Source organism: Ranitomeya variabilis, chromosome 5 (assembly GCF_051348905.1).
Source record: "Ranitomeya variabilis isolate aRanVar5 chromosome 5, aRanVar5.hap1, whole genome shotgun sequence".
NCBI classification, from domain to species: domain Eukaryota; kingdom Metazoa; phylum Chordata; class Amphibia; order Anura; family Dendrobatidae; genus Ranitomeya; species Ranitomeya variabilis.
The window spans coordinates 423,772,840-423,787,447 of NC_135236.1; the positions used below are offsets into that span (position 1 = coordinate 423,772,840).

The 14,608-nt window shown below is 41.3% G+C and overlaps 1 protein-coding gene across 1 annotated transcript in view; it reads left to right on the plus strand.

The window, feature by feature from the left end:
- LOC143773712 (uncharacterized) overlaps positions 1-13,175 on the plus strand; it is a 196,224-nt gene extending 183,049 nt beyond the window's left edge. Inside the window, exons 4-5 of the mRNA XM_077261082.1 lie at positions 10,557-10,687; positions 12,977-13,175. Of these exons, the coding sequence (XP_077117197.1) occupies positions 10,557-10,687; positions 12,977-13,073 (228 nt within the window). The 3' untranslated portion in view covers positions 13,074-13,175. The remainder of the gene's footprint in view (positions 1-10,556; positions 10,688-12,976) is intronic.
- The last annotated feature ends 1,433 nt before the right edge of the window (positions 13,176-14,608 follow it).

Here is a 14,608-nt window from a genome sequence, read left to right on the forward strand (position 1 = left end):
AGTGGTACTGTGCAGTGTATATATACAGGACAGGAGGAATGGTACTGTGCAGTGTATATATACAGGACAGGTGGAGGGTACTGTGCAGTGTATATACAGGAGGAGTGGTACTGTGCAGTGTATATATACAGGACAGGAGGAGTGGTACTGTGCAGTGTATATATACAGGACAGGTGGAGGGTACTGTGCAGTGTGTATATACAGGACAGGAGGAGTGGTACTGTGCAGTGTATATATACAGGACAGGTGGAGGGTACTGTGCAGTGTATATACAGGAGGAGTGGTACTGTGCAGTGTATATATACAGGACAGGAGGAGTGGTACTGTGCAGTGTATATATACAGGACAGGTGGAGGGTACTGTGCAGTGTATATACAGGAGGAGTGGTACTGTGCAGTGTATATACACAGATACTTAGATTTACACCACGCAAGCAATATATATATATATATATATATATAACTGAGCAGCACCAAATATTTAAGGGCTTGTCCACTACTAGGACAACCCCTAAATGTTCGGCCCCGATAAATTAATAAAGCCTATACTCACCTCCTGTGCTGCGCCGTTCCCACAGTGGCTGTGATGTGGTGTTATGACATGTGATGCCCGGAACCAATCAGTGCTGGTGTCACTGTCTCAATCTTTGCACAAACTGAACATGAAGAGGACGTCCGGGATCAAGCAGCTCATCCTGCACTTCCTCTTCATGTTCAGTTTGTCTGAAGGCGGGGACAGTGACACCAGCACTGATTGGTTCCGGGCAACATGTGGCATAACACCACATAACAGCCACTGTGGGAACGGCGCGGCACGGCAGGTGAGTATAGGCTTTATTAATGTATCGGGGCCGAACATTCAGTTTAAGACGAGGTTGTCCTAGTGGGAGACAGTCCCTTTAAGCAATGGACTCTTTATTAGCCCATATTCTTGGCCATATTCTCGGAGTCCACTGCACACACACAGGGAACCGTGGAATTTCCGGGGCTCTGGCCTGTCGCAAAATGGCAGCGCCGGACACCCACGCAGCACTGCTGGGCCCCGGAGACACCCGCAGCACCGGCCAGCAACCGCCAGGCACCCAGAGACACCCGGCAACAGCATCGGACATGCACCAGCACAAGACCCCCCCACACCATCACGTCGCTCATCAGAGCCCCCCTCATCCTGGCCTGCAGCATCACCCCACTCCTGCCTCCTCCAGCAACGACCCTGAGACCCCCCTTCACTGCACCCACTACTCCCAGTAAGCAATAAGACACATGGATTATAAGAAGCACCACCATTTTATTAAAAAATATTTTTTTCTTATTATTTGGGGTGCGTCTTATAATCCGGAGCCTCTTATAATCCGAAAAATAAGTGGTGTGTATAATATATATATATATATATATATATATATATATATATATATATATATATATATATATATATATATATATATACACACACACACACACATATATATACAACATAGACACGCATAATTACACACACACACACACACACACACATACACACATAGACAGACACACACATATATATATGTATATACACACAAACACATACATACATAGACACACACACACATATATATGTATTATATATATATATATATATATATATATATATACACATACACACACATATATATACACATACATACACACATACATGCACACACACACACATAGACACACACACACATATATATATACACATACATACATAGACACACACACTCACTCACACATTATATAGGTGAAACTGCGACTGCGGTACGTACATTATATAGGTGATACCACTGTGTGTAATATACTGCGACCGCTATGTATAGCCCATATAGGCCAGGCGCTCTGTGTGTGTATGTGTGTGTGTGTATATATATATATATATATATATATATATATATATATATATATATATATATATATATATATATATATATATATATATATATATACACACACACATACACACACACACATATACACTGCGGCTGACCTATATGGGCTATACACAGCGGTCGCAGTATATTACACACAGTGGTATCACCTATATAATGTATGTACCGCAGTTTCACCTATATAATGTATATAGACTGCTGTACATACATTATATGGGTGATACTGCTACTGCGGTATATAATCGCAGTATCACTTATATATTGCATATACAACAGTCAATATACATTAGACAGGTCAAACTGCAAATGCTGCTTATACATAAAAAAATTTTCATCTTGGGTCTCATCTGAGATAGGGGAGGATGAGGAGGGTCCACTGTCCAGCCAGCATCGGAGGTGCGGAGGATGTGGAGCAGATGCAGGCCGGGGATTGGTGAGGAGAGCACTGTTCTCTGACACTGGTTCTGGCCAGGGTCAGACACAGTAAGGCTCAGGCATCTCTGCGCGCGGTGGCGGCCTTTTCAAACCTTTGCACAGGCCCTGGTGCGTGCGCTCTCCTGTTTTCCCTCACTGACAAAGGCGGCAGCCATGTACGCAAGCAAGAACGAGGGCCGTGCTCATGTGGGCCGCCACGGCCTTGGACAGCGCGTTCACCAAGAGAGCACGCACCAGGGCCTGTGCAGAGGATTTAGAGGGCCGGCGGCCCATTTTGTAGCTCAGCGTGCTTAGGGGCCCCTTAGCACTCTGGGCCCCGCTGCAACCTCTGTAGTTACGCCCGATAGGGGTATACTATAGGCACAGGTACACAATGTTATATACACTGGATGGATCAATCCTGCACCTGGCCCAGGACATACATGCACTGTATATATACAGGGCCATGTATATAGCATGTGATGTCCAGTCACCAGGTTCAGGCGTGATCACTCCAGTGCTGGATTCTGCAGACAGTCTCTGCTCACTCTCAGTATAGGGAGATTTATTGCAGGAGACTGAACTTTCCTGCAGTCTGGTAACTCTGGAGCCGATGACCTGGCACTGACAGGGTGAAAGTTCAGTCTCCTGCAATAAATCTGTGAGCATCAGCAGAGCGGCCACTGATACTATAGGGACCGGCCCTGGACTAATCGGGAGGTGAGCAGCAGCGTCCATCCCCTCACCGCACACAGAGCTGAAGGTACTCACTGATGTGTGAGCCGGCCACGTGCAGATCTCCAGCAGTTACATGCAGCAGTGTTCCCTCTTCCTCAGCAGCCGGCCGGCCGCACACAGGGGGCAGGGGGCGTGTCTGCTCCACTGTGAGGCCGCTGTCAAGACACAGAGAACACAGCGCCGGCCACCAGCAGCCCGAATCAGCTGCTTGGTGACCGGCCCGGGGGGCACATGCCCCTTTGCAACCCGGCCCAGTCCGCGCCTGCCCAGAGGTGAGGTATGTCGGTAGCCAGACCCACCCATCTCTCATAGCTACCTGCAGCCCAGTCCCAGGTGCAACAAATGAACCTCCTAGGCCTTTCATGCATTAGAGAACACTACGGGCTACATCACAGAGACAAGCCATCTCTGTGACACCTACCTCCCACTGACTATGCGACCCTTGACCACACTACAGAACATTGTTTTCAGGAGGTTCTCCTGTACGTCTCTTCAAAGGGGTATAGGAGTGCATGCAAATTTTGGGCAGCCCTGCCTCTCACTGCATAGGCAAACACTATGGAAGACCCACTTCCTAATAATGGGAACATTTATTCATGAGGCCCTCCTGTATGTCTCGTCAAAGGGGTATTGGGGTGCGTCTAAATATTGGTCAGGCCTTGCATCCACTGCATAGGCAAACAGTATAGGAGACCCACTTCCTAATAATGGGAACATTGTTTTCAGGAGGCCCTCCTGTACGTCTCTTCAAAGGGGTATTGGGGTGCGTCCAAATTTGGTGCAAACCTGCCACTCACTGCATAGGCAAACACTATGGGAGACCCACTTCCTAATAATCAGAACATTTTTTCATGAGTCCCTCCTGTACGTCTTGGAAAAGGGGTATTGGGGTGCATCTAAATTTTGGACAGGCCTTGCATTCACTGCACACGCAATAACAGTATAGGAGACCCATTGTTTAATAATGGGAACAACAAAGCATAGCCGGCTGATGGATCTCTAAGAATAGTGAGGGCCAACTGCTGCCCCTTTAAGAATAGTAAAGGCCACCTGATGGCTCTATAAAAATAGGCTTTGTGACTGAGAGTCACTCCTTTATAAATGAAACAGGATGAGTTTGACAATGTGTCACACAGCCCATGGGTAAATAAGGTTGTAAAATGTTAAAATGACATTTCCCAGTGAATGCATTTGTCTTGGTTGAAAGCAATGCTAAAGTTCAAAAACACATTAAAAACACTGTGTGTGTGAATATAGCCCAAGATGTGGAGGAGCATTTTTGTTTTTGGTTACTTATTTTGCCTTATACAGAAGTCATTACCCTGGAAAGGATGTTCCTTAACATATTTCCGAGGAAAATCCATTTTGGTTTCATTTTTGTATGTTGTTTTTGTAAGTCTGTAAAAGTGGTGTAAGACTCGGACAACATTGTTCACAGCAGTGACCTGGGAGTTAGAAATGCTTCCAGGGGTCTTCTCCATGCTGTTCCCATGTCATTTGAGCACTGTTCCCATCGATGTCCACAATTTCTAGACCCTCCGCAGACCGCCGGGGGGTGGAGGAGAAAAATGCTTGAGTTTCCCACAGACTTACATTGAACTCGTTGCTCGACCCAAGCAATGAACACCCGAGCATTTTAGTGCCTGCCCGTCACTAATGACTAACTGAATCTATACAATTTTTTTAAAGCTGTTTTAAAGCCTTATAAACCACCAAAATGTCACAGAATGCACCTAATAGACTATGGATGATTAATTGAATCCTGAAATATTTTTCAATTTTTTTTGGAGTGTAATGTGCTACAAAAATGTAACAAAATGCATCTAATACTGTATGGATGACTAAGTGAATCCAGACAATTTTTTCAACACTTTTTTCAGACTTAAATACCACCAAAATGTCACAAAAAGTACCTAATAATGTGTGGATGACTAATTGAATCCAGACAAATTTTCAATGCTTTTTGGTGACTTAAATATCACCAAAATGTCACAAAAAGCACTTAATACTGTATTGATGACTAACTTAATCCAGACAAATTTTTTAACGCTTTTTTGAGAATGTAATATACAACTGAAATGTACCACAGATCACATAATAGTATATGACTGAGTAATTGAATACAGAAAAATATTTCAACACTTTTTTGGTCTGTTATGTAACACCGAAATTTACCACAGAGCATGTAATAGTATATGGATGAGTAATTGAATACAGATAAAGAGTAAAGTTCAAGAGCAATTTGAAACTCTGAGTTAAACACTTACGGAAAACACAGAGCAAAAATTACAACAATACTGCAACAAACTATGGACCTTTCTGATTCATAACAACGAAAAGAAACTACACAGATTGCAGATACAAGCCGAGCACTACCATCTGCGCACGTGCGGCCTCAGGAAGATTGCTGCGCCCACCGATTAACCGCTGAATAGCGCAGATCGCGCTCTTTTCCCTCAGCTGCGCAGTGGATTCGCCTGTTGGGCATGCGCACACCACTATGCCACCAACGGAAAGATGAGCAAGATCTGGGGGAGAAACAGCGATGTCACCACGCCCATATGACCAGACCAGCGTGAGTGACAGCCCAAAACGGCGACTTTACAAAGGTATTTCGGCAGCATAGGTGGGGAATAAAGGCACAAAAAATACACTAATGTAAAGCACAGCTCTGCCCCAATTTAACCCTATTTTTATCTCATCTTGAAAAAACGGGGTGACAGGTTCCCTTTAAATGCCTTCAAATTCTTAATGGAAAAAACAGGGACTGATGCTGATTCTGTGGAGAAACTTATAAAATCCATCCTCACCCGCAATTACTTTGAATTTGACAAAAAGATATATCTACAGGAGACTGGTACAGCAATGGGAAGTAAAATGGCCCCACAGCGTGCAGATGTTTTTATGGCCAAGCTTGAAAGCGACTTTTTGTCCTCATGTCCCATCAGGCCTCTGGCCTACTACAGCTACTTTGATGATATTGTAATCATCTGGATGGAGTCTGAGACACAGCTAAAGACGTTCCACAAACAGTTTAATCAATTTCATCCCACCATCAACTTAACACTCAACTACTCCAGAACTGAAATTAACTTTTTGGACACCATCATTAAGCTGCAGAACAATGAAATAGAAACATCCCTGTATCAGAAGCCAATCGACCGCCCAACATACCTTAAATGGGACAGTTTCCATCCAAAGCACATAAAAAACTCTACTGTCTACAGCCAAGCCATCAGATACAATCGTATATGTTCCAAACACATGGATAGGGATGAACACCCTATGGTCACCTCAGAAAGACCTTTTAGAATCAGAGCAACTAGAATATCAAGGAATCACCTGCTACATCAAAAAGCTAAAGAAGAAAATAACCGGGTGCCTCTAGTAGTCACCTACATGTTGTGAATTCAGCTCTTGGGCTCCCTCCGGTGGTTGTAAGTGGTAGCGCTGCTGTCTCTAAATCACAGCATTTATCAGGTGTGTTCACTTTTTGCAATTCTGACTGGGCTATTTAGTCTTGCTTGACCCTTTAGTCAGTGCCAGTTGTCCATTGTTCCTGGAGGATTCACATCCCTGCCTGGTCTCTCCTGCTTTGCTGTTCATTTCAACAAAGATAAGTTCTGGCCTTGATTTTTGCTGTCCACATGCTGTGGCCTTATTGTTCAGTTCTTTTCCATGGTTTTGTCTTGTCCAGCTTGGTCTGTATAAGGATTTGTTTAGCCAAGCTGATATCTCTGGAGATGCAGATATACCCTCCATATCTTTAGTTAGATGTGGAGATTTTGTATTTTCTGTGGTGGATATTTTCTAGTGTTTTAATACTGACCGCATAGTACTCTGTCCTATCCTTTCTATTTATCTAGAAGTGGCCTCCTTTGCTAAATCCTGATTTCAGTCTGTGTATGTTTTTTCCCTCTCCTCTCACAGTCAATATTTGTGGGGGGCTGTCTATCCTTTGGGGATTTTCTCTGAGGCAAGATAGTTTTCCCTTTTCTATCTCTAGGGGTAATTAGTCCTCCGGCTGTGTCGAGATGTCTAGGGAGTGATAGGTACATTCCACAGCTACTTCTAGTTGCGGTGTTAAGTTCAGGGTCTGCGGTCAGTACAGGTACCACCTTCTCCAGAGTACGTCTCATGCTGCTCTTAGGCCACCAGATCATAACACCTACAATCCAAATCTGGAGGAAATGACAACTTTTACTACAAAAAGATGCCCGATTACAATCCAATTTTTCCAGGTCCCCCCACTACTGTGTTTTAGGCAGCCCCCAAATCTAAGAAGTTTCATTGTGAGAAGCTCCCTTTTCTCTCAAACAGCTGCAGGAACCTTTCCTTGCAACCAGAAAAAATGTAAAACCTGTCAATTTATAATGACCGCAGACAAAATAAAGATCCCCAAATCACATCAGGACTACAAGATCCCAGGTACTTTCAGCTGCATCATATCTAATGTGGTGTACCTAATTATATGTACTAAATGTCCAACTGGGGGTCTGTATGTAGGGGAGACAGGGTAAAAACTGAGAACAAGGATGAACTCTCATCACCACACAAAAAGAGAAAAAAGAATGGATCTACCTGTGGCTAAAAATTTCTGCCTCCCTGATCACAGCACCATGGACATGAGATTACTTGTATTAAAGGGTAATTTCAAATCTGAGAGACAGAAGGGTCTGGGAATATAAACTGATGATGACCTTTGACACACTCAGGGCAGGAGTGAATGTGTCACATGGATTTATGTCTTTTTACATCAAGTCTAAGGGGTATCGTTTCTCCTTATGGAGAGTGACATACCATCTCTGGCTTGTCAAGGTAAGGAGGCTTATTTGCCATACAATGCTCCTCTGGGAAATTAAATATGCAAATTGCCTCTTCTGAGAAAAAGAGGACTTAACTCTTTTTCTCAGAAGAGGCAATTTGCATATTTAATTTCCCAGAGGAGCATTGTACGGCAAATAAGCCTCCTTACCTTGACAAGCCAGAGATGGTATGTCACTCTCCATAAGGAGAAACGATACCCCTTAGACCCCAGTCCAGAGCCTCTCACCTAGCCAAATCAGTTCTCATGCTTCGCACTGACGAGGGCCAACAGCCCGAAACACCGTGTCTGCGAATTGAGATACTGATTTGGCTTTTATCCTAAGTCATATTGCACCACTCGTTAGAGGGTTGATTGTGACTTGTAGGATCGCTACTTCCAACAGGTGGCGCTATAGAGTTAAGTCCTCTTTTTCTCAGAAGAGGCAATTTGCATTTTTACATCAATTAAGGAATTTGCTCCTCAGACCATGTGGGGGCCTCATAACAGAACCACACCCCAATCCGAGGACAATAAAACATTCACACTCCTTTTCTATGAACTGTTCCAATATTTATGGACACAACTGTTTAGCGCTCTCACATAATGGTAGTGCTGCTTCACGTCACCTGTCTTATCTATGGCATTATTTCTGGGCTGTATTGTGCATAAATATGTGATTCTTCAGAATTTGTATTAGTCTATGCTTGATGAAGGAACCTAAGTAGTCTCAAAAGCTTGCAATTTGTCACCATCTTTTCAGTTAGCCATTGAAAGGTATCAACCAGTGAGGACTCTCAATTCTAAATATTTTTGAATACAGATAAATTATTCAAAGCTTTTTTGGAATGTTATGAAACACCAAAATGTACCACAGACCAAGTAATAGTATATGGATAAGTAATTGAATACAGAAAAATATTTCAACGCTTTTTTGAATTGTTATGTAACATTGAAATGCACCACAGACCATGTAATAGTATATGGATGAGTAATTGAATACAGAAAATGTTTCAAGGCTTTTTTGGAGTGTTATATAACACATAAATGTTTCACAAAGTAGCTATACTCTATGGATGACAATATAGCCAATTTTTTCACCCAAAAAATAAAAATGTGGTTCCCCCCAGTCCGACTCTGCCCCCTACGGTGATAAGTACCTTACTGGCTATAGACATTGTATATGCAGAACCTGGTGTGGGTGGGGATAGCTTTTCCTTTTCTCGGCTCTGCTTCATGCTAAATCTAAAAACTCATTGTGTGAGAGCTGCTGCATCCAGTAATCTAAGTGATACATCGTTGGAATCAGAGTCTCTTTGCCTACATCAGGCTGCTCTCAGATGAGATGGCAAAAACCTGCTGACAGATTCCCATCAATGAATCAATGAAAAATGGACAGCCTCTTTCAGACAGGCATATTTGCAATTTATATTCCATTTGTTTCTTGCGGATTGAAATACAGTGCAAAATTAAACTAATAAGGCTGTTCTCATGAAATTTTTTTTAAATCTAGAATGCACTTGCAGAAGTCTAAAGAGAATGCTTAAAATAAGAATGCAATAATTAGTACAATGGACCAGGGAACAACAGTATTTAATCAATATTCTATCAACATTTGATCAGTTTTTGCAACTATGTTTGCATTCATTGCTATTATTTTCTATCGAATACTAAGAGAATATTGATGAAATATGATGAAGTGCTACTAGTGTTACATACGCATGCCAAATGTTTATCTGTAATAGGCCTAAATGTTGAAGCTGTGTAACCAGATAAGATGTAGATATTGATATAAATGACGTTTCATGAAAATCCTGTACCTGAAAGAAATCTAAAGGGGACATTCCATTAGGATTTCCTTAGCTTTGGACCTCATAATGGCTTTGGGCCTCATTTCAAACAGATATACTGTATAAATGTCTAAGGGCTCATACCCATTTGTGAGAAAAAAAAAGGTCCGTAATCTGGACCGAAAAAAATGGCCGAGTGCCATGCGAGTACAATGCGATTTTTCTCACACAGCATCCGTATGACATGCGTATGCAATGCGTTTTTTTTCTCTGCTACTATTTTTCTACAATCATTTACAGGACCATTTACAGTGTTCTATGAAACAGAATGGTAAGGTATGTGTAAAAAGTGGAAATGAGCCCATACACAGCAAATCGCAGCATGCTGCGATTTTATTCTCAGTCCGATTTCAGCTGAGAAAAAAATTGCAGATGAGATGTAACTCATTGAATAACATTGGTCAGAGTGCAATCCGATTTTTTATCGGATTGCACTCGTCCGTTTTCTCACAAATGAGTATGAGCCCTAAAAGTAAGACGCAGAGCTAGAGTAACACATTGTAGATTTTGTAACATCTACTTAGTCTAAATTCACATGTCCAGTAATCTAAAATTGTTTTGAAATGAGGAAAAACAGATGGCTATTTAATGGATCCGTATTCCATAGACTCCAATGTAAAAAAAAATAAAACAGTTGAAATCAGATTTTTCAGACGGACCAAAAAGTTGTGTCAACACAACTTTCTTGTCAACGGATTGCTGCTGGATCCAATCTAACGGATGATTGAACTTAGCCTTACAATGTAGATAGACAGTGGTTCATCACAGGATTAGTATCGGAGTGGATAAATAAATGTTCAGATCCTTGTTCCAGACCTTAATGATATGTCTCTTTTCTATAAAGCTTGCTATCGTTGAAGAACAAAGGAAGCAGAAGGAGAGAAAGGATTTGGAACTAGAATACCTTCAGCAAGAAGTAAACAGGGAACGATGGAGAAATTTGCATTTTATAACTCTCAACCAATGTTTAAGCAAGTAAGGTTGCTGAAAAAATACTGACAAAATGCAGAGTAAAACAGTTGAACAAATCCATAACTAAAAATCATAAATGTATTTGTAACTATATAAATAATGCAAATGTTGTATATATTCGGCATCCCAAGGTTAAACAGTCGCACTCAGAATTCCACACACCACCGCAGTCTCCAGATGCAGCATACAAGTAGCCATTAATGAGACTCCAGCACCTCTCATGAAATATTACCTCTCCTTGCCTTTCTACTATGAGTAAGGTTTGATAAAGACCCAGTGGGTCGAAACGTTACCTTATACCATTGGAATACCTTATTGTCTCGACTGCGGTTCATCATTTAATTTTGGTGTTTTGAAAATAAAATTCTAAATTGTTTGCAACTTAAAGGATTTGAGTGCGACTGTTTATCCTTGGGATTACATTTTGTGGAATAACTCCACGTTCAGTCAGCACCACCGTAGCAAGAGTGCGCGTCTTTTTCTTTTCTAGCATATATTTGGCATACAAAGTTTAGAAGCTTCTAGATTTATGATGCAGTTGCTTATCTATCTAATTTTGATTATCATTCGCATGGAGGTCCCCTCCATAATATTGATTGATGGAGGTACATGTGACTGTTAGACTCACTAGGTGAGGTGGATCCTATAAGCACAAGATTCAGATGAGCACATGGGCGTCGGTGTAGTAGCTAGGTGGAGTACGCGGAAGATGGGCAGCTGAGGGACTGGAAATCATAGGTAGATAGGTCAAATGCTGGAAAATGAAGGCAAGCAGGCAGGATGCTGGAAATCGCTGGCAGGCTGGAGACGTCCAGTAGACCGCAAACTGGTGGGATGCATCCAGGAAACTGCAGACAGAAGTTGAGCAGGTCATGTTGTACAGAGAAAGCCAGAGTCTAGCAACACTAAAGTCTTAATAAAGTCCTGGAAGCCACAGGTGGGCACGTAGAAGGCAATCTAAAAGTCCTAATAAAACCCTGTAAGCCACAAGTAGATAGGAGAAGTCCTGGAGGCCACAGATGGACACATAGCAAAGGCAAAGGAAATGTCTTAAAGTCCTGGAAGCCCCGAGTGGAATGGAGATGTCTTGGAAGCCGCAGACAGACAAGTGACGTCCTGCAGACCACTGACAGGAACTGTGCACAGTCAAAATAAAAGTCATACCTAAAAGTCTTAATTCCAAGACACAGGTGTGTGTGTTCTGAGGCATTTTATAGGCCTTGGAAGTTCAACACATGGGAACACGCCGGACTACTTGCAAAGCTCGACATGGAGCACAAGAAAGTCTAGCGGATTAGGGGGAGGGAAGCAAAGCACGGATCTGGGACAGATGTGTAACATTGACCATACACAATTTCCAATGTGTACATTTCAGTGGAGAAGGATGTCCTTTCATTAGCAGCCATCTTATGAACAAGACTGCTCTACTTGACGGCACAAAATGCTGGTCGCACACCTGTGGGTTGCTTAATCAATATAAAACTGGCATAGAACTTCAGGAAAGAGTATATTAGTAGGTTGCACAAATTTATATATAACACACATTTCTGAAAATTGATCATAAAGTGGGTCCATTTTCCATTGGCTATTGTGTTTAATCTTAATTAAGAAAATAATTAAATAATTAAAGGGTTTCTCCATATCCTTACTTATTAGGTGCTCATTGACATTAAGATAATTAAATGTCTTACTGTGGTGAACTTCAGTGATCAACTGTTACCTGTGGGGGTAACCTGTCAGAAAATGCTTAAAATTCCTTTATCAGAGATGTCTACTCAAATCGATGAGCTGTCTGTGTGATGCAGGACAAGACAGGTCCTCCAGAGAGATGCTTTTTTGTAACTACTCTCCACTCTGGAAATAAGATGGGAACACTGAACAGAAATTCAGTATCTATTAACTCAAAATACTCCAAGATATAGCAAAATGTTTTGTTTTTTTACATTGAACAAAGCCTGAATAATAATATCTGTAATGAAAAGTGTGCAAAAACGTAATTTTTCTTAGAATCTTCTTAAACTAGTACTGCAATAGAGGATCAGTGCAGTTAGATTCATATACTGCAGAATAATTCTTCTGTTAAAACAGTTCATTCATAGCATAAATCCAAGAAATGAAATCACCAAAATGTTTGTGTCGCACGGCAAACTTTAAATTGTCTTCTGTATGGTTCAGGACTATTATAACAGTGCATGGTTGTTATATTTCTATTACATTCCTATTAGAAAGTTACGGTATGTTATGGTGTGTGCAACAATTCTGATAAATATGCATGTTTTTGTTCTTTCTCAGGCCCTGGGTATCAAGTTATTTTAAAAATATCCCACTACGAATCTACTGTCTTCCCCTTGGTAACAGACCACAGGTGAAAAAGAAGAGGACGCGATAAGTGGAATATACATACATTTCTACAATGAAATCTTTTTAGAATATTGAATTTTGAAATCCTCCACAATCAAAGAAATCCATTTAATAAAATCTGAAATAGACATTTGAGACCAAAATGCAGCCTGATCTTGCCTAATTCCCTATATAAACAATGATTTCCACTGAGACCTAAACCCAAAGGCCCCATTGTAGGAAAAAGTTTCTATGGGGTCAGCCGGCCATCTAGTGTGTATGGGGACTTTTCAACTATCTCTCAACTGATGATGTGGGGAAGATAACGATAACCTGATCATTTTGTTCTGCAGGCAGATAATCTGATGCCAGATAAGACGCTTGGCCAAGCTGAATGTTCAGAAACATGAAGAGGTCAGGAAAGATACAGTAGCTGGGGCTAATAGGCATCGGAGGTGTATAGGAACCATTTTTGAGTATTTGTAATGCCAATCTCTCCATGTCAATAAGCAAAATAAACAATGGTTAAGTCAGGTATCACACATAAAACCTTCATGCTCTATGTACAGAGTGCAATGCTCAGATTGACCATGGGTATCCTGACTCGAACACAACAGCATATTAGGCTGTTGAGTTTGGGTCAGGAGACCGGTGACTGGTACGGACATGGCGGTCCATGTACGGACTGTGAAAGTTGGTCTGTGAAATAGGCCCACACATTGTGAATTCTGTTAGGAACAGAGCTGTGTAATTCACCTCCGTTCATTTTTAAATCAAGATGCCAAAGGAGCTAATTTCCAAAGCATTTTCACTATGACATACCATATTGATAGTTTACATCGTCTTCACCTGCGTGCTCTATCTGCACACATTAATCATAATTAAACAATCAATAATCTCTAATTTTTCGACAGAGCAAAGTCTATACTTTCCAAAACTGCCCCAGTTTATCCCAGTGTCTCATGCTATTTGATAACCGTAATGCAAATTTCTAATCTAAGTACACTCCACTTCTTGATTGACTTACTTTGTGCAAATTTGCCTCACAAGTTGCATTAAGCCCACCCTCCTTTCTGGAAGATGACATTTTTTTGATGGTGCAGAAAGTGTCTAAAACACATGAAAGTTATTTTTAGCTGAAAATACACGCATTTAAGTAAAAAAGAATGGCTCAATAGGAGTCCTTTAATATAAGGATACATGCATACACACATGACGGATGTGTAATCGAGTGAACTAGTCTGTAGTAAATAAGATTTAATAAAATTCCATTATGGTACCAGACTAACAAAACTTGACCAATAATCTTCAGAAGAATGCAGAATTATCAGGTGTGACACTAAAGAAACATCTGTCTCAACCTCAATGTTTTCTATCAAGACAAGATACTCCTTGTTTTATGACTAAGCTGAATTACATCACAGAAGTAAGCTATCATGGAAGTCATGAACATAATAGACCCAGTCAGAGGTGGGTGAAAGGCTCTGTTCCACTGACTGTTGTCTGTTAGTTGGTTCTATCATCTTTACAGAAATGTGTAGAGGTGTCATTCTATTAGCATTTCTGATGGTTTCAATTTAATTT